The 25,353-nt window shown below is 37.0% G+C and overlaps 1 protein-coding gene across 4 annotated transcripts in view; it reads left to right on the top strand.

Annotated features, from left to right (window-relative positions):
* Pals2 (protein associated with LIN7 2, MAGUK p55 family member) overlaps window positions 1-25,353 on the top strand; it is a 106,226-nt gene that overhangs the window by 61,446 nt on the left and 19,427 nt on the right. For 3 of the 4 annotated variants that reach the window (XM_057763083.1, XM_057763065.1, XM_057763058.1), the window contains 5 exons: window positions 14,275-14,316; window positions 15,943-16,074; window positions 17,863-17,962; window positions 18,271-18,339; window positions 20,746-20,907. In XM_057763083.1, the coding sequence (XP_057619066.1) occupies window positions 14,275-14,316; window positions 15,943-16,074; window positions 17,863-17,962; window positions 18,271-18,339; window positions 20,746-20,907 (505 nt within the window). The remainder of the gene's footprint in view (window positions 1-14,274; window positions 14,317-15,942; window positions 16,075-17,862; window positions 17,963-18,270; window positions 18,340-20,745; window positions 20,908-25,353) is intronic. The other variant, XM_057763072.1, reaches the window with a different exon arrangement.

Raw genomic sequence — 25,353 nt, 5'->3', positions numbered from 1 at the left:
TCTTTGTCTCTGTCTCCTTTCATCGCCTGATGAAGGTTAATATCCAGGAGGATGACTATATGTTTTTCTTTGGGTTCACCTTCTTATTTAGCTTCTCTAGGATCACGAATTATAGGCTCAATGTCCTTTATTTATGGCAAGAAGCCAATTATGAGTGAGTACATCCCATGTTCCTCTTTTTGGGTCTGTCTTACCTCACTCAGGATAGTGTTTTCTATTTCCGTCCATTTGCATGGAAAATTCAAGAAGTCATTGTTTTTTATTGCTGAGTAGTACTCTAATATGTATATATTCCATACTTTCTTCATCCATTCTTCCATTGAAGGGCATCTAGGTTGTTTCCAGGTTCTGGCTATTACAAACAATGCTGCTATGAACATAGTTGAGCATATACTTTTGTTGTATGATAGGGCATCTCTTGGGTATATTCCCAAGAGTGGTATTGCTGGGTCCAGGGGTAGGTTGATCCCGAATTTCCTGAGAAACCGCCATACTGCTTTCCAAAGTGGTTGCACAAGTTTGCATTCCCACCAGCAATGGATGAGTGTACCCCTTACTCCACAACCTCTCCAACAACGGCTATCATTGGTGTTTTTTATTTTAGCCATTCTGACAGGTGTAAGATGGTATCTTAAAGTTGTCTTGATTTGCATTTCCCTGATTACTAACGAGGTTGAGCATGACCTTAAGTGTCTTTTGGCCATTTGAACTTCTGTTGAGAATTCTCTGTTCAGCTCAGTGCCCCATTTTATAATTGGGTTGATTAGCCTTTTACAGTCTAGTTTCTTGAGTTCTTTATATATTTTGGAGATCAGACCTTTGTCAGTTGTGGGGCTGGTGAAGATCTTCTCCCAGTCAGTGGGTTGCCTTTTTGTCTTAGTGACAGTGTCCTTTGCATTACAGAAGCTTCTCAGTCTCAGGAGGTCCCATTTATTCAATGTTGCCCTTAATGTCTATGCTGCTGGGGTTATACGCAGGAAGTGGTCTCCTGTGCCCATGTGTTGTAGAGTACTTCCCACTTTCTCTTCTATCAGGTCAGTGTGTTCGGACTGATATTGAGGTCTTTAATCCATTTTGACTTGAGTTTTGTGCATGGTGATAGATATGGATCTATTTTCATTCTTCTACAGATTGACATCCAGTTATGCCACCACAATTTGTTGAAGATGCTCTCTTTTTTCCATTGTATATTTTTAGCTCCTTTATTGAAAATCAGGTGTTAATAGGTTTGTGGGTTAAAGTCCTGGTCTTCTATTCTATTCTATTGGTCGACTTCTCTGTTTTTATGCCAATACCAAGCTGTTTTCAATACTGTAGCTCTGTAATGGAGTTTGAAGTCAGGGATGGTAATGCCTCCAGACGATCCTTTATTGTATAAGATTGTTTTGGCTATCCTGGGTTTTTGTTTTTCCATATAAAGTTGATTATTGTCTTTTCCAGATCTGTGAAGAATTTTGATGTGATTTTGATGGGGATTGCATTGAATCTATAGGTTGCTTTTGGTAGAATTGCCATTTTTACTATGTTAATCCTCCCAATCCAGGAGCAAGGGAGATCCTTCCATTTTCTGGTTTCCTCTTCAATTTCTTTCTTCAAAGACTTAAAGTTCTTGTCAAATAGATCTTTCACTTCCTTGGTCAGAGTTACCCCAAGATATTTTATGCTATTTGTGGCTATCGTGAATGGTGATGCTTCTCTGATTTCCCTCTCTGCTTCCTTATCCTTAGTGTATAGGAAGGCAACTGATTTTTTGGAGTTGATCTTGTATCCTCCCACATTACTAAAGGTGTTTATCAGCTGTAGGAGTTCTTTGGTAGAGTTTTTGGGGTCGCTTATGTATACTATCATATCATCTGCAAATATCGAAAGCTTAACTTCTTCCTTTCCAATACGAATCCCCTTGATCCCCTTATGTTGTCTTATTGCTATTGCTAGAACTTCAAGCACTATATTGAAGAGGTATGGAGAGAGTGGACAGCCTTGTCGTGTTCCTGATTTTAGTGGGATGGCTTTGAGCTTTTCTCTGTTTAATTTAATGTTAGCTGTTGGCTTGCTGTAAATAGCTTTTATTATATTTAGGTATGACCCTTGTATCTCTTAATCTCTCCAAGACCTTTATCATAAAGGGGTGTTGAATTTTGTCGAATGCTTTTTCAGCATCTAATGAAATGATCATATGGTTTTGTTCTTTCACTTTATTTATATGGTGGATTATATTGATAGATTTGCGTATGTTGAACCAGCCTTGCATCTCTGGGATGAAGCCTACTTGATCATAATGGATAATTTTTCTAATGTGTTCTTGGATTCGGTTTGTCAGTATTTTATTGAGAATTTTTGCGTCAATGTTCATGAGTGAGATAGGCCTGCAATTCTCTTTCTTGGTTGGGTCTTTGTGTGGTTTTGGTATCAGGGTAACTGTAGCTTCATAAAAGGAATTTGGCAATGACTCTTCTGTTTCTATGTTGTGAAATACATTAAGGAGTATAGGTATTAGCTCTTCTTGGAAGTTCTGGTAGAATTCTGCATTGAAACCATCTGATCCTGGGCTTTTTTTGGAAGGGAGATTTTTGATAACCATTTCTAATTCTTCGCGACTAACCGGTTTATTTAGATCGTTCACCTGGTCTTGGTTTAACTTTGGTATATGGTACTTATCTAAAAAAAATGTCCATTTCTTTTGCATTTTCCAGTTTTGTGAAATACAGGCTTTTGTAGTAGGATCTAATGATTCTCTGAATTTCCTCTGTGTCTGTGGTTATGTCCCCCTTTTCGTTTCTGATCTTATTTATTTGCGTGTTCTCTTTCTGTCATTTAATTAGTTTGGATAGGGGTTTGTCAATCTTGTTGATTTTTTTCCAAGAACCAACTTTTTGTTTCATTGATTCTTAGATTGTTTTCTGTGTTTCTATTTTATTGATTTCAGCCCTCAGTTTGAATATTTCCAGTCTTCTACTCCTCCTGGGCGCGTCTGCCTTTTTTTCTAGAGCTCTCAGGTGTGCTGTTACGTCCCCAATGTATGCTTTCTCTGTTTTCTTTAAGTGGGCACTTAGTGCTATGAACTTTCCTCTTAGCACTGCTTTCATCGTGTCTCATAGGTTTGAGTATGTTGTCTCTTTATTTTCATTAAATTCAAGGAAGACTTTAATTTCTTTCTTAATTTCTTCAGGTGTGGTTCAGTAGTTGACTGTTCAGTTTCCATGAGTTTGTTGGCTTTCTGGGGGTAGCATTGTTGGTGCCTTCTAACTTTAATCCGTGGTGATCTGATAAGACACAGGTGGACACTGATATTTTTTTGTATCTATGGAGGTTTCCTTTGTTACCGAGTATGTGGTCAATTTTCGAGAAGGTTCCATGAGCTGCATAGAAGAAATTATATTCTTTCCTATTTGGGTGGAGTGTTCTATAGATGTCTATTAAGTCCATTTACTTCATTACCTCCAAATAATTCTCTTAATTCTCTATTAGGTTTCTGTTTGATTGACCTGTCCATTGGTGAGAGAGGTGTGTTGAAGTCTCCTACTACTAGTGTGTGTGGTTTAATGTCTGCCTTGAGTTCTAGTAATATTTCTTTTACATAAGTGGGTGCTTCTATATTAGGGGCATAGATATTCAGGATTGAGACTTCATCCTGCTGAATCGTTCCTTTTATGAGTATAAAGTGTCCATCTCGATCTCTTCTGATTGGTTTTAGTTTGAAGTCAGTTTTGTTAGAAATTAGTATGGCCACGCCTGCTTGTTTTTTAGGACCATTTGCTTGAAAAACCTTTTACCAACCCTTTACTCTGAGTAGATGCCTGTCTTTGTGGTTGAGATGTGTTTCTTTTAAACAGCAGAATGTTGGATCCTGTATCCAATCTCTTAGCCTGTGCCTTTTTATAGGTGAATTGAGTCCATTAATATTAAGTGATATTAATGACCGGTGGTTGTTTACTCCGGTTATTCTTATTGTTTTTAGTAGTAGAGTTTGTGTGTCTCCCTTCTTTGAGTTGTGCTGGTGAAGGGTCTCTAGATGCCTGAGTTATTGTAGGCAGTGTTGGCTATGTTGAATTCCTTGTGTTGTGATTTTCCTTCTATTACTTTCTGTAAGGCTGGATTTGTGGCTACATATTGTTTAAATTTGTTCTTATCGTGGAATGTTTTGTTTTCTCCATTGATAGTGAACCATAGCTTGTCTGGGTATAGTAGTTTGGGCTTGCATCCATGGTCTCTTAGTTTCTGCAATACCTCTATCCAGGACCTTCTGGCTTTCATGGTTTCCATAGAGAAGTCAGGTGTTAAGTCTGATCGGTTTACCTTTATAAGTTACTTGCCCTTTTTCCTTTGTAGCTCTTAATATTTTTTCTTTAATCTGTATATTTTGTGTTTTGATTATTATATGGCGGGGGAATGTTTCTTTTTGATCCATTCTATTTGGTGTTCTGTATGCTTCTTGAATATTCAAAGGAATATCTTTCTTTATGTTGGGAAAGTTTTCTTCCATGATTTTGTTAAAAATATTTTCTGGGCCTTTGAGCTGTGACTCTTCTCCTTCTTCTATCCCTATTATTCTTAGGTTTGGTCTTTTTATTGTGTCCCATATTTCCTGAATGTTTTGTGATGAGTATTTGTTGGCTTTGTTGTTTTCTTTGATCAGTGCATTTATTTTCTCTATGGTGTCCTCAGAATCTGAGATTCTTTCTTCTATCTCTTGTATTCTATTGATTATGCTTGTTTCTGTAGTCTCTGCTCATTGACCTAGATTTTCTATATCCAGCTGGTCCTCAGTTTGTGTTTTCTTCTTTGCTTCCATTTCAGTTTTCAATTCTTGAACTGTTTCCATTACCTGTTTGATCGTTTTTTCTTGGTTTCCCAGGGTATCATTTATGTATTTACTCATTTCTTCAAACTTTTTGTTATACTTCTCATCCATTTCTATAAGGACATTTTTTACATGTTGTTTAATGGACTCTATTGCTTTCATAAAGTCAATTTTTTCCACTTCTTCTGTGTTAGGGTGTTCAAGTCCTTCTCTTGTAAGATCATTGGGTTCTGGTGTTTTCATGTTGTTTTTCATATTGTTGGGTGAATTCTTGCCTTGGCGCCTGCCCATCTCCTCCTACTGATGCTGTCTAATGGGTCTTCTAAAACAGGATCAGGTTTCCCTGCTGACCAGGCCCCCCTCCCTTACAAAATGCTCCCGTTCCATTTCCTGGCTCCCGCCGCACCACTCAGAAAGGTCTTCAGGAACAGGTCCAGGCTCCCCGTTTGCCAGGGACCTTGCCAACAAAAGGCCTACCACTCTGCAGGCCAGCCCCCCAAAAACCTACTTGCTTTAATTGTAGTGGGACGATCTGCTCTCAGTGTGGGCTTCACTGTTTCATGCTTGGACCATCCCGAGTCCACCGCCGGTCTCTGCGCCGCGTCTGCGCCGCCCCAACCAGAAGTCTTATAATGAAATCATCAATATGTATTAGGTACCTTCTCATTCTGTAACAAATACTGAAAAAAAAAAAAAGCAACTGAAGGAGGAAAGGGTTCATTTTGGCTTACAGTTTGACAGAACAGTTCATAATGCTGGGAAGATGATGGCAACAGGACCTTAAGGTAGATCGTCACGTGTCCACAGTCAGGAGCAGAGAGAGGTGAATGCTAGTAGCTCTCTTGTTCCTTTTTTATTCAGTTGAGGTTCTAAGCCCCTGGGATAATACCATTCACATTTACTGTAGATCTCTACGCAGTTAAAGCTTTCTAGGAGCACCTTCATAGATACTCCCAGAGGTGTGATGTTTCCATGCTGTCTCTCAGTCCTGTCTAGCTGTTGATGGTCACACTGTGCGTATAATGGACTTCACAAGCAAAGCAGCTCTTTGTTTCCTGTGTAAATTTTGTATTTGCTGACCTGAATAACTGACTTCAGTGAAGGACTTTTAGCTTTGGTTTAAGCATAATTTTCACCCATCCTATAATTTCTTGATTTTACCTAATCTTTAGAACTAGGGAAGAATGTTCAAGTGTGGAGTGTGGAGATTGGGTCCTATGAGCCCATGCAATAGCTTCTGGCATATCCTACTATGAAAAAGAGCCTCCAGCTGTACTCAAATTAGAATTTTTTTCTTTCTCTCTCTTTTTAATGAACAGAAAATCATTACGTTTAAACAGTAATCATAAATCAAGACTGTTCTGGACAAACCTTGGGTATCTAGGAGATGCTGTGTGTAAGGAAGGGTATTTGCCATTGCAACTGACTTCTTTACTATTGCACAAGCCCCACCCTTACCCCACTCCCAGCTACTGTGTTCCTATCTGTAGCCTGTTAACCCACAGTCAACCAAAGCCTAAAAAGACTAAGTGGAAAATCCCTGAAATGACGCAAACTTTAAAATGTGCATCATTCTGAGCAGTATGAGGAACTCGCTCTTCATGCTCAGTTCCACCCAGAACCTGAATCATCCCTTTGTTCAGAGTAATGTATACAGTATTTCTCCACTAGTAACTTTCTCAGCAGAACACATGTGCTGGTATCGGTATTCAAGTGACTCCAACTGCATGTCACAACCTTAAAGCATAAGGACTGACAATTCAGATATGCCAACCCAAAAGCATTGGCATGCTTCCTATAAGTGTAATGGTAACAACTTTTAATCTAGCAAGAAAACAGAAATATTACTATGCTGAAGTTGCTAAGATCAATGGTAACAACAGATTATCTTCTATCCATGATATTGTGAAGAAAAAGAAATAGGCTATTTGACTGTCTCATCTAAAGCTGTAAGCTATGGCCACAGAGTGTGTTAAGTGCATAGCTAACAGTAAGTTATAAAGTTTAGTACTTCTTAAGTTTAGGCAGTCATTGCAGATGTTGGATGTGTCTTCTGTGGAGAAGTGTGGAATCCTGTGCCTTGGATCCTACTGTAGTTCTTCTGTAAAGTGTTGTGATAGTAGAGGCTCTCCAGCCAGGGTGGTATTTTTTCTCAAAGCATGACAGTAGATCCTCTTTGTCTGAAACACTTGAGGTACTGGCTTGAAGCCCAAACTCTTCTATGAGACATGTGTTGTATATCTTACAGTATAAGAACCAGAGTAAGCTTGAATTGTAGCTAGTTTGGAAGTTCTTCAGCTTATATACTGCTTAGGTTTCTGGAAAGTATAAATAATTCTGCTTATAAAGCCTATGTTAACTTTTGCCTCTATCATGGTTTGGGGAGCTATGTATTTTGGCTTATGATTCTAGAAAGTTCAGTCCAGGGCTACTTGGTTACATTTCTAGACTGTTGAAGTAGAGCATGATTGTAGAGAGGCATGACAGGGCAACATTGCTCACCACAGTAGGGCTAAAAACAGAGATAGGAAGGGTCAAGGGCAAAGTATGTCCTTCAAAGACATGCTTCCCAGTGACCTATTTTCTCCACAGAGGCCTCACTTCCTAATTGCCTATGCAATGTGAATTCCTCAGTGGATTTGACCCATTGAGGAAGTTAGTACCTTATAGTCCACCCACTTTTCAGTGGTTGTATACACCATCTAGGGTCCAAGAAGTCAACACATGAGATTTTAGGAGACTTCTCTAAATAAGTCATAATGAGGACAAATTGATAGCAGTCCTCTTTTACTTAACTTTTATGACCAGCATGGCCTAGACACCAAGGTATTATAGGAAAATAAATTACAACTTATTTCATTCAACAAAATGATAGCCAGTTAAAGTTAATTTTCTGTAAAAAAAAATATAGTTTGTCTAAGTTGAACTTATTGAAAGTATGCTGGTATAGTTTCTTATGAGAAAACCCACGTATTAACAAATTAAGAAAAATAACTTCAATAGAGATACAATTAAATTTAAGTCAGATTCATATTACTTTTGTAAGGACTAATGAAGTAGGAAGAGGAAGGTCCTAACAGTTGGAAGTGTAACTTCTGTATAAAGTAAGGGTATGACCACTCTGAGACTTGGTTGAAAGGAAGGTTTTTATTGAACATATGAGGGAGAGCACAGCCAGAGGCACCTTGGAAGCATCCAGAGCAGGAAGAGAAAGTAGTAGACAAAACATGACCATGAGAGGACAGGGGAAGGGGAGTGAGAGGAAAATAAAAGAGAGGGGATCAGGAAGGTACATGGCTAACATGGGAGTGTTATATAGGAATGAGAAGCTTGGGGAAGGAACCCCAAGAGCTGAAGAGGTGTAGGATAAGGGGCAGGGTGAGAGGAGCCGCAGGTGCTGAGTGGGCCTGGAGGTCAACATGACTTTGGTATGCTGAAAGGCACCAGTCATAGACATTTGTCCTGAGTTTCTTTTGGACCTGATGGCTTCAACATCAGAAGCAAAACTCTTACTTATCTAGTCTGCCTGACACCTCAAGATAATCAACTCTAGTCCCCCATGAGGTCTCATTTCCACCCAAGTAAAAGAGCACATCATAACCAAAGGAACTCGTGATGTCATACCCAGTTGTGCATTAGTGAAAGAAGTGTCCTCAAATGATTCTGCTATAGCAAATACTAAAGTTCTAGTTTTCCTTAGAGACATTAGGAATACGCTGTATCTGATGTTAAAGTTTAGTATGTTTGCAAACCAAGGAATAGCAATCCACTAACATACAGACATATCTGGCAACACACACAAGTCACCATTCTCAGCCTCGCCAGGACAGAGCAGCTGACAGAAATGCCACCCAGGATCTTAACCCAGCCTGGCACTGACAAACTACAGGCCCTGGCAGATGATGATGGAAAAGCACAACTTGCTGCTGGAGGAGGAGGGTGATCTTGTTTAGAATTTTGATGAGGCTTCAAACAATGAAGCCCACTGAACTGACTCAACTTCAAGAATAAAATAGCAATGATTTGACTGCTTTAAAAACTTTCGTTTGGGATAGCATGAAACATAAATCCCTAATATCTTACATTTCAAGATTCTTGGACACTGAAATTTTCAGTCAATTGTTGCTTATATTCAGTTATTTGTTTGATATTGACTAATCCAGAAAAGCCAGAAAGTAAAGTCTAAAATAAAGATAAAAGTTTTGCCTCAGTGGAGTAAAGAGAGAGAGAGAGAGAGAGAGAGAGAGAGAGAGAGAGAGAGAGAGAGAGAGAGAGAGAGAGAGAGAGAGAGAGGTGTCACTAGCATTACTTCTTGTCACGGTTTCCTTGAGGATTTGGTAAGCATGATATGACGAAAATATAGAGACAAAGGGACTGCAAAGGAAGAAATAAAACTATAAGTTTACAATTAATATAATTTCATGCTTAGAACCTGCCCCCAAAACTACAAATCTAGAAATAATAGCTTAGCAAAGTATTTAAAAATCAGATTAGTATACAATAGTTTTTAAATTTGTTTTATCATATTAAGCAACTAAAAACATAGCTAAGACATGATTTATAGTAGAGTTACCTTAATGCCTAGTAATAAATCTAACAAAATAGTTCAAGTGCTCCACATGAAAGAATTATGAAGATATTTTAAGTAAATAGAATATTATGACAGTGTCCATTTTCTTCACAGATTCAAAAATAAATAGAATATTATGACAATGTCCATTTTCTTCTCAAATTCAAAGATCTGTGAATCAAAAGTTCAACAAAGTTTTTATGGTCTTTATGATATTAATAGAACACTCTTGAGGCAGAAAAGGAGGGATAGGAGCATTTAAATTCTTTCCCTGTTGCTGTGATAAAATACCCTGACAAAGCAGCTTTAAGGAAGAAAGGGTTCTGTCTCCCAGTTAGAAGGTATAGTCCACCATAGTGTGGAAACCAAATAAAAGCAGATCTTGGTCAGCAAACATTTGAACATTGAACACTGACACTAAAAATCACCGTATAAGATCCTGTCTTATACAATTCAGAAGAATTTGTATGTGAATCTACAATATGTTGCCTTAATTTCTGGTACAGTACAGTTGGCATAGCACATTGATGGGAAGGAAGTTTAGTAATGTCTCAAAGTAAATGTTTATGTGTTCTAAAACTCGGTCACTTCCTAGAATAATTCTTACATATGTATAGTCGCAAATTCATCAACGAGCATGTAAATCCTAAAACATGTGCATATATTATGGTACTTTTTTATTTTTAAATGACTATATAGTTCTTTATGTAGGTGGAATTAAAGCTGTATCCAGAAGGAAAAACAGAGAGTTGAATGCAAAGATCTAAAGTAAAGGTTGTCTTGCTTGGGAAAGCCAGGATAATGGGTTGAAAAGAAATGAGAGCAGGAAGACTGGGTTTCTTTCTAATTTATGTTTTGGGTGGCAAGCCCATGGTTCTTTATTATGTAATTGACTAAATAAATAGATGCAGCTTATGTAACTCAAGTGTAATTTTAAAAGGATACAGTTTTGTAAACGTGACTATTCCTGTGCACCTGTGACACTATTAACACAATTGAGACAGTAAACTTACCTGCCACCTGAGTTCCATGTATCCCCCTCCTGCTTCCTGCCTCACTCCAGGCAACTGCTGTCTGCACTCTGTCATCGTAACTTAGTTGCGATCATCTCATCCTACTTTGGATTTCTGCTTTTTAAAGTATTTTTTTATTCATTGAGGATTTCATGTGTGCATATAATATATTTTGATTATATTCACTCTTCCCAGAGCCACCTCCACTCTCTCCTGATATTGTGTGCTCCATTAATTTATGGTGTGGTGCCTGGACTCTGCCTCCCTCAGAACCCTTCAGCTGTTGAAGCCTCCTCAGGCACAGCAGAGGCTCATAAGGTCCTCCTCCTTCATGCTGGACTGTTGGCTGTATTGCTCCTGGGCAGGTCTTGTCCAGGCAGGCACGGCTGCGGAGAGCTCCTGAGTGCAGCACCAGTTCTGTCCTGTTAGGAAGAGCTGGTTCACACTGCTCCTCTCTGACCTCTGGCTCTCACAGTCTTTCCACCTCCCTCATCCGTGGTGGTCCCTGAGCCTTGCAGGAAAAGGATATGATAAAAATGCCCCATTTGTTGCTAGATACTCCATAAACACTTAATCTTTGCTCTTTGACCAGTTGTGAGTTTTTCTTTCACCACTGTGCACCACACAAACTTCTCTGATCAGTCTGAGAGCTGCACTAACCTGTTGTGATAGAGATTTGGCTTTATTAGGCAGTTTGATACCATGTCCATTTAGCATATGAGCTCCCTGACATATAAATCATAGAGTCAGATTTTTTAGTTGTGTGTCTAATTTGAAGGTCCTGTAGAATCTAAGAAACTAGAAATGAATTTCAGTTTTTACCTGGGTTCTTTCAGAATAAATTTGCATGATTTATCCACTTTGCTTACTTGTATTGATAGTTTATACTTTTTTATTGATCTAGTATTTCATTATATGAATATACCAATTTGTTTATGTATAAATTGCCTGGAAAACATTATTGTTACTACCAGTTTGGGCTATTACAAAACAACTAGGGACTATAAATACCCAGGGACTGAAAGAGTTGGTAATTTGGTAGTCATATGTAGAAATTTTAGAGAAAAAACTTCCCAGAAATGACCTTAACAGTTTACAGTCCCATCAGCATTGCACAAATTTCTTTTACTCAGTGCCTTTGTTATATTTAGTTTAGTTTTAGTCAGTATAATAGACATATAGCAGTAACTAATATTGCAATTTCAATTTGTGTATCAGTACAGGTGAATAAGATTGACCATCTTATCATGTGCTTTCTCCCATGCTTATATCCACTTTGGTGAAGTCTTTTTGTCCTTGTCTATTTTATGTTGTTCTCTTGTTTGACTTTGGAATTCTTTTGTATTCTGGTGCTGGCTAGTTTTATGTTAACTTGGCACAGCTAAAGTCATCTAAAAGGAGGGCACCTCAATTGAGAAAAATGCCTCCAAATATCAGGCTATAGGCAAACCTGTATAGAACGTTTTCTTAATGATTGATTTGGGGTAGGAGGCAGCCCATTGTAAGACAGGTTACCCCTGAGCTGGTGGTCCTGGATTCTATAAGAAAGCAGGTAGAGCAAGCCAGTAAGCAGCACCCTTTGTGGCCTCTGCGTCAGCTCCTGCCTCCAGGCTCCCACTTGGTATGAGTTTCTGTCTTGGCCCCCTCAATGGACTATGATTCAGGTTATTTAAGCCATTTAATAAACCCTTTCTTCCCCAAGTTGCTTGGTTATAATGTTTATTCACAGCAATATTAACCCTAAAACACCTGCATACAAAATTGTAATTTGCAGAGATTTTCATCCAGTTTTCAAACTTGTGATTATCCTTCCTTGGTCTCATGAGTGCTGGGATTACAGTCATGTACCATCATGCCCAGCCCTGGGTTCAAGTCCTGTTTATATGCTCTGTGGTCTACTAAACAATTTGAATTCTTCCTATAATCTCTTGAAAATAGGAATATACTATGTACAGTTTATGTGTTTATTTTACTGGTCATGTTGGAACAGGTTCTCACTCTCTAGCCCACGTTGGCCTTGAAGTCATGGGTAATCTCTTACTTTAACCTCCCAAATGTTAGGCTTATAGGCACAAATCAACACAATTGGTTGTACTAAGTACTGTTTGCTAATTGTTTCATATTTGCCATTTCTGGTTTTTTTGTTTTGTTTTGTTTTGGGTTTTTTTGGGGGGGGTTGACTTGGTTAGTTGATTTGTTCCAGGTTTGCAGCACATTGTCATGTTGTCCAGGCTGGCCTCCTATTCACTGTGTAGTTAAGCATGACTTTAATCCTTTTGCTATTTCCCAAGTGCTAGGATTACCCACTACACCTGGGTGTTCTGGACTATTCTTAATTGACTTTTCTTCCTGTTCCGGGTTTTCAGCTCCTATTTTTTTGCATGCTTTGCATGTTTGCTTTGTTGTTGTTGTTAAATTTAAACTTTTGGAGGGTTTGAGAATTAGTATATGAAAACTTTATTTTACATTATGTTTACCCTTCTTTGTTCACAGCCACCTCCTGTGTCCTTCTCTGTACCCTCTTAAATATGTGACCTCCTCTTCCAACACACACAGCTTACTGAGCCCATCTTGTGTAGCTTTATGCACAAGTGTTTAGAGCTGACCATTTGGGACTCCATAGCACATCAGGGGCTCTTGTCCTTGGAGATTACGGCGTGTCTTCCTCGCAGCAGCCATTGACTGCCTGGAGCTCTTTGTATAGAGAATTTGAAATCCCCCCTCCCCCATCATTGGCATGTGGGCTGGTATATTGTCATTATGTAGGTCTTTTTTGGCCACTCATCATTGCCACAGAGTGCTCCTTATCTTTTGATATAATGAATAGTACAGTAGTTACTAGTATTGTATATAAATTACTTCTGATTAATATAACTGCTGAATCCATTCCCAGAAGTAAAGTACTAGGTCAGAGGGTTTATGTCTTTGTAATCTTGGTTATTACTGCCAAATTCTTCTTCCAAGAGGTTAGAACATTCTTCCACCAGCCTGTTAGGAAAATCCCTATTAGCCCATAGTTTCATCTGCAAATATCTGAATTTTTTTCTAGTTGATAGGAAGAAAGTGTTGTCCTAATAGAATTTTAATTTTCATTTCTACTCTTAATAGTTTAAGAATCTTTGCTTCAAAGCTATTGGACTTCCTTTTCTCTAATGTCTATTTTAAATTGTTGGTCATTCAGGTTTTCCTTTGATGGTAAGAGTACAGAACTGAAATATTTTGTTCAGTGTTTAGTAACTTGAGAATGTTTAGTTGGCATTCAAAAACTATTAGTGCAGTTCATAAAATACAGTAAGTCAATATATTCTATTTAATGATTTTAAAGATTTTATAAAACTCCTAGATCAAAGGCTAGGACAACTGATTTTTCAGATAAATTTTACCAAAGTAAAACCAGATTAATCTGAGTTTTGGAGCTTGAGGGTAATCTTCTAAAAGCAGTTTAAATAAGCCAAAGAATTAATGCCTTTTGGTAATCTTTTTACATCTGAGTTGGATATTGGCCTCTCTGAACAGGGAAATAAATGTTTGAAATTTAGAAAATCCTTGTAACCTTGCAACGTATTATCCCACAACCAAGAATGATAAACACTCTCACTTAGATGACTTGAGGTTTTCCATTTGGTGGGCTTTTTCCAGAAGTAAGAAATATACTGCTATTTTTATAACTTCTCATGTAGTCCCTTCTTTGCCTCATGTCAAATGCCTATAACTTTTTGCTTGTGTCATTAATACTTCTTTATAGGTATTATAACCTGTGGACAATTAATTAGGGAGGCAGTGGCTTTACCAAATGAGTGATGTAATAAAATGAGCCAATAGCTTACTTATATTTTAAGTTACAAGTTAAAAGTTTGTTTTTTTTATGCAATTGAAAAATATATTTTTAGAGTTACGCCAGTATGGAGAGGCATCCAGCCCACATCCGTCAGGTATGCTATCATGTGAGAACGTTTTCTGGTATTCCTGTTGTTCTGTCTTAGCCGTCAACTAAATTTACCCTGATTAAACTTTGTCATCTTGAATTGTTCATTGCCAGAGCCTTGAGCTGCATGCCAAACTTGCTAGCCACCTGTCACAGTTTAGCAGTCTTAATACTGTTTGCATGCTTGCTTCTTAGATACTTCTAAAATTTATCTTAGGAAAATATAGCTTCCTGGTTTGTTTAAGCATTGATATTTTTTTTTAGGCTTTGCAAAGTTGTTGCAGATGGTCTAGAGCTTTCTATCAAGATCACATATACCCAGAAGTTTAAAAATATCTTCCTATGCATCTTTCACATTTGGTAGTTTTTTGAGCATACTAATAATACAATATATGTACTTGTACTGTTTGAATATCTTGTTTGTTTCTAGTTGTAGACGTATGATACACATTGTTAGTTTGGCTATTTGTATGCATTTCTGCTTATTAGAATTTTTCTGCTGAAATTTTTCTGTAAAATATTTGAATTTCTATAAATATGTATGAAGCATGTCTATTTTAAGAAAACAGTTGATTTAAACTTTTCATCAAATATTAAAAATGATTAATTAGAATTCAAATTAAATAGGCAGTATGTTGCAAGCTCCGGAGATCTTAAGTAACAGTGTAACTGGCAAACTTTTATTAATAAAACAAATTTTAGAGAAATGTGTATGTTTAGATTTAAATTGGAAAATAGTTAAGACCTTTCTAGTATTTTGTCTCTTAAGTAATTTAATGCTGATATCAATTTAAACATATAAATCATGGTAAGGAGATTTTAAGAAAGTATTTTTCTCATTAGTTTTGACAAGTGTAACTGATTAAAATACACTATTAGAAGTAAAACTGAGTTATTAATTTTTAAGGTTACTGAATATATTTCAGGTCTCACTTAAAGACGACCTTTGTTGTTTTATTTAGACTTCAAGGTGTCTGTGCACTCTCTGATAGGTCAGAAATCCATGTTTTAAACCAACTGCACCCACTGTTTCAGGATTTTAATTGCAATGACATTTACTTAAATTAAAAACTATTCACTGTTTGTTGGGAAATCAAGTGAAAAGATTGGAGAAGGTGGAATAGTGGTTGTCACACTTGTTGGTGTCAGTGTAGGTCTTAAGAGTGGTAGAGCAGTCACAGAAAAGAAGAAGGGACTTTTAAAGTGCACAGAATTGTAATGTAGCATACATGTATAATTTTCAATAATACCAATCATTAATATTCTGATAAATTGGTTTTTTATTTAGAAGAATATGTTTTTTGTCTGAAATACTTAGTGTCAAATTGTAATGTAGCATACATGTATAATTTTCAATAATACCAAATCATTAATATTCTGATAAATTGGTTTTTTATTTAGAAGAATAAGTTTTTTGTCTGAAATACTTAGTGTCAAATTGTAATGTCGCATACATGTATAATTTTCACTAATACCAAATCATTAATATTCTGATAAATTGGTTTTTTATTTAGAAGAATAAGTTTTTTGTCAGAAATACTTAGTGTCTGTTACAATTAAACCACAGTAGTTTGGTTTCAACATCCAGTGCTTAATGTTACACATAAGGCTTTTTCACTGTGCTGTGTTTTAGGTATTTGTCAAGTGTCATTTTGATTATAATCCATTCAATGATAACCTGATACCCTGCAAAGAAGCGGGACTGAAGTTTTCGAAAGGAGAAATTCTTCAGATTGTAAACAGAGAAGACCCAAATTGGTGGCAGGTTGGTTTTATTCTCAAAAATCCCTCAACTACTTTTTGTGTTTTTAATCTTTGATCTGACCAGTTTCTAAAAGTTTAGGAAGCATTTGTTCTCATGATTTTTCCTGCATGAACAGCTGTTTCTTTATGTCTGTTAACTTTGTGGACAGAAGACCAAATTGAGAGAGAATTTGTGAGTAGCTGTTAATGAAAGCAGACATAACCTGCCTGCGGCACTGCCCCCTGGTCTAAGGTGAAGCAGTTCTTTCACATGGGCAGTCGCCTTCAAATATGTTGTACAGCAAGAAGAACCCACTTGGAGTCATTGTTTGTCAATGTTTCCTAATCTGTTTTTGCAGTTGTTTATATCACTTGATAAACACAGTATTCAAAATTGAAGAAAATGACAAATAGAAACCTAGAACCTTTTCCATTCTCAGAGCTGATTATGGCCTCAGGGTGAAAGAAGAAAGGCTCCTGGACCCAGTACCAAATACAAAAGTAACATTTGCTGGTAACGGGTGTTAGCAGTGGTGAATTAAATGACTTATACAGAGGGATGGTCTGCAGGATAAGAACAGCCTCAGTGCAGTGTGCCCTGCATGTAAATGAAGACACTTTTAGTATTAAGTGCACCATGGTGAGATGACTAAGAAATGGGTTCAGTAAACAGGAGTTTATGATTTCAAGAGGTTTTTACTGAAATACTTAGAAGCTTTCTCACTGTATTGCCTAAGGCTGATTGTTTCATATCCCCATCCCTGGCCAAGTCTCCCTGCTTTATTTTCTGTGCATGCCACCTCTTAGATCTCTAACCTCTCACCGTCATTTGAGTCTCTTTCTTCATTTTGACAAATTTACTCTAATTCCACTTTTCAAGGTTACTAAAAACTGAGAAATAGGTTTTTCTGTCCCTTATAAGGAGAAACATACTTAACACTGATGTGGGTAATTGCCGTTTAAAAATATCACTTGTTTTGGGGCTATAGGGATAACTTAGCTTGTTAAGAGTCCTTGCTGCTCTCAGGGAGTTCCCAGCACCCATGTTGGGTTGCTCACAGCCTCCCGGAACTCCAGCTTCAGGAGCTCTGTGCACCTCTTCTAGCCTCTGGGTGCCTGCACTCATGTAATCTTGCATACAGACACAATCACATAAATTAAATATTTTTACTTTATTTTATACACTTTGATGATAAGGTTTTTGTGCTACTAAATGTTTTACCTATTTTAAATTCATTATTTTGGTATATGCAGATTCTTATTAGGATGAATTAAAATTTACCCTCTGTATTCCCAGTATCCTTTCTATTGATTTAGCATTGGGAAATAACAACATTCTAGGATTGAGGATAGTAGTCAGTGGCTTGTAAAGGATACTGGATGAGACACCCCTTAACACTTCTTTGTATAAAATAGCATTATTGTTTCCTTTCTTTGACTTTGTCTCTGTCTTTCTCTTTCTCTCCCTCCCGCCTTCCCTTCCCTTTCCTTCCCTTCCCTTCCCTTCCCTTCCCTTCCCTTCCCTTCCCCCCTCTTTCTCACACAGACACACCCACACACCCACTCTATCAATAAATGAAACATTTATATTCGAAGAACCTGTGCATTATTGTTAATGACAGTTTCAAAACATCACTACCAGTTACCATACATGTGGTTCCTAGTATGGCAGTGTTGAAATGCTTTAACATAGTTCTATGAATTGAAAGGTTATTTTTCATATCAAACTAAATTTAAGTAGTCAGCAGTTGTCCTAGTTACTAAACTATTGTCTAAAATTTTGGTCACTGAGATATTAATTTGATTCTAGGCTAGCCATGTGAAAGAGGGCGGAAGTGCCGGTCTGATCCCAAGCCAGTTCCTGGAAGAGAAGAGAAAGGCATTTGTTCGCAGAGACTGGGACAATTCAGGTGAAGAGCTGAACACAAGAAACAGGCAGGGGCTGGGCACACCTTTCTTTGCTTCTTTTTTTCTGAATACACAAATGAATTTATTTAAACTTCATGGAGAATTAATCTTTCCTGTGCATCTGCTTTTTCCTCCCTATAGTAAGTTTTGATCTTTTTCTGCCACCTACTGGTAGAGTATCAAAATTCAGTGACAAATTCACCCTTCCCTTAGGAGGTGATTCTCCTACCTCCTCATAAAACATAACTGGGCAATTTAAGCTAATCTCTTGACATATCTTCTAAATTATACTGGTCTTGTCATCCTTCAGGACCCTTTTGTGGAACTATAAGCAACAAAAAAAAGAAGAAGATGATGTACCTCACAACTAGGAATGCAGGTGTGTTTAAAATCCCTTTGAAAGATCAAAATAAATAGCTTTATTATTAGTTAATGTGTTTTAATCTCTGAATATGTAATTTGAAATGAATGCAGTTTATATTAGTGCCATTTACTGGGTCTGGCATGTGAACACATGATGAAATGTAATACAAAGAAATTGTTACTTAAGTCCTAACTTGAATATAATTTACAGCAGGATGAAGTTACTAGGATTTATGCTTGTATTAATGCAGGGGGGGGTGTTATTTTCAATACTTACATAGGGCATTTCAGTATAATGTGTGTGACATTTCTAATGGACAGAGTGACTTTATGAAGGTATTAGAGTTAGGATTAAGGAGAACTATATGCTACCATAACATTGTCAAGTGCAGATTTGCAAGGGACCAAATAACTCATCTAATCTAGTGAGAGTATTATAATAGTCTTTCTCAAATCTTTTAGGTTTTGAATTTTTTGAGAGAAGGTATTTCTATATGTTTAGGCTGGCCTAGAATTCACTAGTTAGTATAGGCCAGCCTAAAACAGTTATCCTATACTTTCATTAGATATTTCAGGCTGCCCTCAAACTCTAAATCCTTCTGCCTTTTCCTAAATCTTTCATCTTAAAAAAAGGAATTTTTTTTTAAAGGAAACGTAATGGCAATCATGACAAGATTGTTTTACAGTTAAACATCAAATCATCAAGATGTATACTTTAAGAATATACAATTCCTATTTGTCATTTATGCCTCAAAATGAAAAGGTTTTTAAAAAAAATCCTCAAATCAAAGGCCTGGGGTGTAGTCATTCCTTAGCATGTACAGAGTGCTAGATTCAATCCCCAGAACTTGAAAGGAAAATTTAAAAAAACAAAAAAACACCATCAGACCAATTGGGTACATTACAGATTTAAACAAAAAAACTTCCACACGCGTCAAGAGACAAATGCAAATTAAAGCTACATTGAGATTATCATCCATACAGAATACAGAATGGTATTCATTGAGAAAATTATATTCTGGCAGGGATATGGACAAAAAGGAGTGGTTCTGCACTAACAGTAGGAATTCAACTAGTTCAGCCATTGTGGAAATCAGTATAGAATAGAATAGAATAGAATTGTCCACATTACACTATCTCCCCACTCCTAGATATTTACCTGAGGGACTCAGAATAACACCACAGAAATATTGTACATCGTTGTTAATTGCACCACGGTTCTCAAGAATTAAGTTACAGAACTAGGCTAAGTGACCGTCAATAGGAGAAATTAAATGTGGTACGTATACACTACAGAATGAAGTTTCTTTTGCATGAAAATAGATAACAGCTAAAGATAATCTTGTTTAACAAATTAAGTTGGTCTTAGAAACACAAACAATATGTTTTTCTTCTACTTATGGACCCTAGATTTTTTTATGATACATAAAGTCATATATGTACAGTTGACATTAAAGGAGAAGGGGAACTGTCTAGGGGAGTAAAAAGAGTGAGGGAAAGGATGAGAAAAGGAAAGGTAGCAGACTGCAAGGAACTGTGCTCAAAGTGTCTTCTGAAATTGGCTAAAAATGGAAGCTATCATAGTTATTTTTCTTGACTTCAAAGCTACCCTTATACTAGTAATAAAAAACACAGTATAAACAAAATCATACAGGAGGGAGAAATGGTGTTTTTACTTTCCAATATTGGTTTAATTTACTATGAAGAAACTGTACAAAGAAGGAATTGTTTAAGATAATAAAGTAAAGATGAAGTGTTATTACTGAAGTGTTGATGGTGACATGATAGTTCAGAATCACTGTGGTTTTATTATTCATAACTATATATCACTAAATTTATTAGCAAAGTTTGTAACGCTTTCATTGACTTAGTTTATAGGTTGGGGCAATAGTCTACTGAAAATGCTCTTTCCTCCAGCATTTTATGTTATGTATAAATTCTAGGATCTTGGTGTTTAGATATGAGGGTGCTATCACTGGAGCTGGCCTACTCAGCCTGTACAAGTTAAGCAGCCAAGCAGGTGTCCTCTGTTCTCTCTACTTCACACACACTTTTTAATGTAAGTTGCATAAACGATAATTTGATTGATGTTAAGGTAATCATTTCTACTGACAAATTGCCCATAAGAAGCCTTTAATGTGTAGAGTATTGATAAATACACATAAAACTCAAGAATTTTCTAGCGTATTAAATGAATGTCAAAGGGCAAATGAGTGGATATAAACATTTAAATCAAGATATAAAATAATTTTTTGTGTACCCTACTAAATTTGTAAAAACAAGCCTATGTCAGACATGCACAAATCAAGTGATAGTTAACTATCAAAACAAGAAGACCATTAGCATACAGAATACCGAGATATCTTTCTGTGTATATAAAGTATAACTGATTATAATGTTGTCCCATTACTTTCACATTTAGAGTTTGATCGCCATGAAATTCAGATCTATGAGGAAGTAGCAAAAATGCCACCCTTCCAGCGAAAAACATTAGTGTTGATAGGAGCTCAAGGTGTGGGCAGAAGAAGCTTGAAAAATAGATTCATAGTGTTGAATCCTGCTAGATTTGGAACAACGGTGCCATGTAAGTCTTGTGTTTCCATTTGTTGGCCAGAAAACGAGTTGGGTATATGGAAAAAAGGATTTTTATTAACTAGTATTAATCGCAAGTAAAATGTGGCTGTGTCAGTGAGCATGGAGAGTAGACAGTACTGAGAATCCACGTGGCCCTATCGCTGTCTTAGGTAGTGTGCTGGCTGCTGTTCAGCAGGAGGCACATCTGTACACTTTTCATTCCAGAAGCTAAAGGCAAATGCATGCATTTAAAAATTGTGGCAAATTACATGTATTTGGATTTTCTTGTGTAACTATTATCCATCTATTTGTATTTTTCACCCAGTATAGTATATTTAAAAGGAAAATGCCTACTAGGTACTCAGATATTCAGTATGGCAGTAGCTTTGTGAATTTAGGTAGTCTGGTACAAACTGCAGCCCTAGGCCCTGCAGGTTCATAATAGACCCGATCCTTTGAAAGCAAGTCCTCTACAGGAGACAGTGTTTGTTAAACTTACTGAGACTGTATGTATTAATGCTGATGAGAAATAGAACCATTTAGGATCAGACAAATTTTGTAATCTTCATTTCCCCCTATTTTTTGCATGTATACATAGAAAATTTAGTGATGTCAAAAATGGCGTAGGTGGAGAATTCAGATAATCACTGATATTATAATGCTTGCTGCACATTTGACAAGAAGCATGAGCAAATGGCCTGGTAGGACCAACTTAATGGAAGAAAAGGATTTATTCTAGCTCAGTTTTCTGGAATTTTCCTTGACTCCTTTGCTGTTAGGCTCATGGTAGGGTGGAACACCATGGTAGCAGGAGTATGTGGAAGAGGAGATGGCTCAAATCGTATTAAACAGGATGCAGAGAATAAGGAGTTACCCAGAACCAGGTATAACCTTCCAAGGCATGCCCCCAGTCGTCAGCTTTCTTCTATGGCCCATTTCCGCCAATGGGGGATAGTTCATATTCTAACCAAAGAGCACTGTGGCTGCTTCACTCCCACAAAATCCCATCACCTAAAGCTGATCTTAGTGTGCTAGGGCTTAGGGTTTGTTTGTATTAGTTTCATTTTCGCTTTTTTGAGATTTATTTTTGTATTATTGTTTATTAGGTGTGACTGTGTGTCTACATTGGGTATACACATGTGAGTGTAGGTGCCATAGAGACAAGAGGCACAGAACATCCAGCTCTTCCCAAGTTGGAGTTACAGACAGTTGTGAGTTGCCTGGCAGGGTGCTAGGAGTTGAGCTCAGAACTTGTGGAAGAGCCTCAAGTGCTCTTAACTTCTGAGCCATCTCTATAGTCCCTAGTTTTCATTTTAGTTTTAAAAATATTTTATTTTTTACTCAGTAACATCTTCCCTTTCAGTGTTTTCACATATGTTTAGTTTGGGTTGCCTTCCCCTTGAGCTGTCTCCACTCATACCCTCTGCCCCTAGGATTCTGTTTCCATTCTCTTACAGTATGTGTGTTGTTACCCTTCCCGTGTTCTTCCTTACATCATTTTTCTCCCCTCGTGTCCCTTTTCTAGTTCCATGACTTCTGCCCTCACACATTACCACAAAAAATACACACATGCACACATACAACCACACAACTAGGGTTGCAAATGAGGAACATGACGTGTTTATCTTTCTTAGCCTGAGCTACCTCATTTTAATATCTTTTCCAGTTCTATAAATTTTCTTGCATATGTCACTTTTCTTTATAACCAAATAAAATTCTAGTGATATGTGAGTGTATAGACAAACATTTTCATTATCCATTTACTAGTTGATGGGTATATAGGTTGATTCCATTTCCTTGTAATTTTTTAATAGAGCAATAAGCATTGATAACAGAGTCCTTTGGACACATGCCTAGAAATGGTATACCTGTGCCTTATGCTAGTTGTGTTTACAGTGGTGGTGTGTGTGTGGATATATTATGCTTCATGTAGTTGTATGCACATGCAGATGTTGCACAAAAGTTGATGTTGCGTATCTTCTTCCTTTGCCCTCCTTCCCTCACTTTTGAGACACAGTCTATCACTGTACCTGGATCTCACAGTTTTGAATAGACTGAAGAGCAGTGAACTCCAAGGATCCTTCTGGTTCTGCATCCCACTGCACCCCTGCCACCTCATCTCTCAGACAAGCTCCAGTATTTTTTTTCAGATGTGTATGGCTCTTTTTCCTCATGCATGTCTGTGCATCACATGCTTACCTGGTGCCCACAGAGACCAGAAGAGAAAAGGATATTGGATCCCTGGAACTGGAATTACACCTGAATGGTTATGAGCCATGATGGGAATTGAACCCAGGTCCTTTTAAGAGCAGCCAGTGCCCTTAACCACTGAGTCATTCTCTCTCCTGGTGCCCAGCTTTTATGTGGGTGCTAAGGAACCAAACTTGTCTGACAAGCACCTTATTGGCTGAACCATCTCCTTATCCCATTGTAAGTTTTTTGCAGCCCTCCACGCTGATTTCATAATGATTGCACCAGTTTGCACTCCCACCAACAGTGAGAAAGGATTTTCCCTCCGGATCCTTACAAGCATTGGCTACTATTACTCTTGATGGTAACCATTCAGACTGGGGTGAAATAGATCTCAGAATAGTTCTAATTTGCATTATTCTGATGATTGAGAATATTGAACACTTGTTAAAATATTTGTTGGTCGTTTGTATTTCTTCTTTGGAGATTGTCTTGTATCTCATTAGTACATTTATTGTTAGTGGGGTTGTTGGTGGTTCATTTTCACAGTTCTTCATATGTATAATCTGAAGTGTATCTGGCAAAGATTTTATCCCATTTCTGATAGTTTCCTTTGTTATGCAAAAAATTAAAATCATTTTTAAATTCTTGGATCTATTTACTATGCTGTAATGTTTTTCTCTCCTGAATATTCTGGATTGTTCCTGGATCTCAAAGTGCATTCACTGTGTTTTCTCCCAGCAGTTCCACCATTTCAAGCTTTAAGTTAAGGTCTTTGATCCACTTTAAATGTCTTTTTTAGGATAAGAAATAGTGATCTAATTTCATTCTTCTGCAGGTCGATACTCAGTTTTACAAGCATCCTTTACTATCTTTTTTCCACTGTATGTTTTGCTACCTTTATGAAAAATTAGGTGTCCATAACTTTGTGGGTTATTTCCAGTACACTGGTATATTCCGTTAGTCTGTTTTTATGTCAGTACCATGCTATCTTTGTAACAGTGGCTCAATAGTATAGTTGGAAGTCAAGTAATTGGATTCCTCCAGCTATGTTCATTCTGTTTGGAGTTGTTTTGGTTATCCAGAGTCTTTTCTGTCTCTCTATTTGAGGATTTTGCTTTCTAGTTCTGTAAGGCATATTACTGGAATTTTTATGGGGATGCATTGAATTTGTGGGTTATGTTTGTAGTATTGTACAGTACTGCTTCTGCCTGTCCAGAAGCAGGTCTTCCCATTGGCTAGCACTTTCTTCAATTAGTTTTTCATTTTGGTTTAATAGATTTCTTTTCCTTTGAATTATTCATCTTTTCTAAATTAATATATATGTAATATTAACAAAACTGGTTCAATAATAATAATGTTCTCAGAAACCAGAATTGTGTTTATATATTTTCATTTGTGCGGTTATTCAAAGGTAGGAACCATTCCTTTATCTATCTCCAGCCTTCTGCCTCACGTCTTTATTTCCGTCTACTGTATTTACCTATTGCTATCCAGAGTTCTCAGTTTACTTCCTTCTCAGCACCTCCACTCACACAAAATCTACATGCTGTCCTCTTCACACATCCCATCATCGTGAGTGGTTTAATATGTTTCTGTTGTCACATGATTTCTGCAGAGTTCTAGTAACATTCCCCTCTATCATCCTGAATTTAGTAAATTCTTCCTTAAATATTTGTCAATTTTGTTCTTTTTAGAAATTTTTTTAAATGTTCTTAATTTTCTGTATTTTTCTTTCATGCATTTTATTAATTTCACTTTAGTCTTATTTCCTCTTTTTTTATTCGATATTTTATAAATTTTCTGCAACTAAAATACCTGTAATTCTCTTAGTGAATATCTTTTAAATAGTAATGATTTTATTTAATAGCTAAGGACAATAGCCCATTTTATATCCCATATATCTGGGTTAGGTTCTCTTTTCCCAGTTATCTGAAGTAGGAAGTCAGTTTACTCACTAGAGACTTCCCTTTAACAGGCAGATGTATGTTAGAAATTTCTCAGTAGACACTGCTTTATTTCATCTTGTAATTCTGGTGTACTTTTAAGTTTTTATTGCGTTCATCTCATTCATTTATAGTTTTAGAAATAGATAAATGTAATGAAACAGTTTTTCTCTTCACAGTGATCGTAGAGACTTAAAACATTGTCTGAAGTTATACAATACAAATCAATTATGCAGCCTTCTTTCTTCCTGATCATACATGAAAACAGCCACTGATACGAGATAGAAACTTACCTTTTTGGTCAAAAGGAGAAGTAGCAG

The sequence above is a fragment of the Chionomys nivalis genome, chromosome 1, assembly GCF_950005125.1.
Source record: "Chionomys nivalis chromosome 1, mChiNiv1.1, whole genome shotgun sequence".
NCBI lineage: Eukaryota > Metazoa > Chordata > Mammalia > Rodentia > Cricetidae > Chionomys > Chionomys nivalis.
This window is presented reverse-complemented; position numbering and strand designations above follow the sequence as displayed.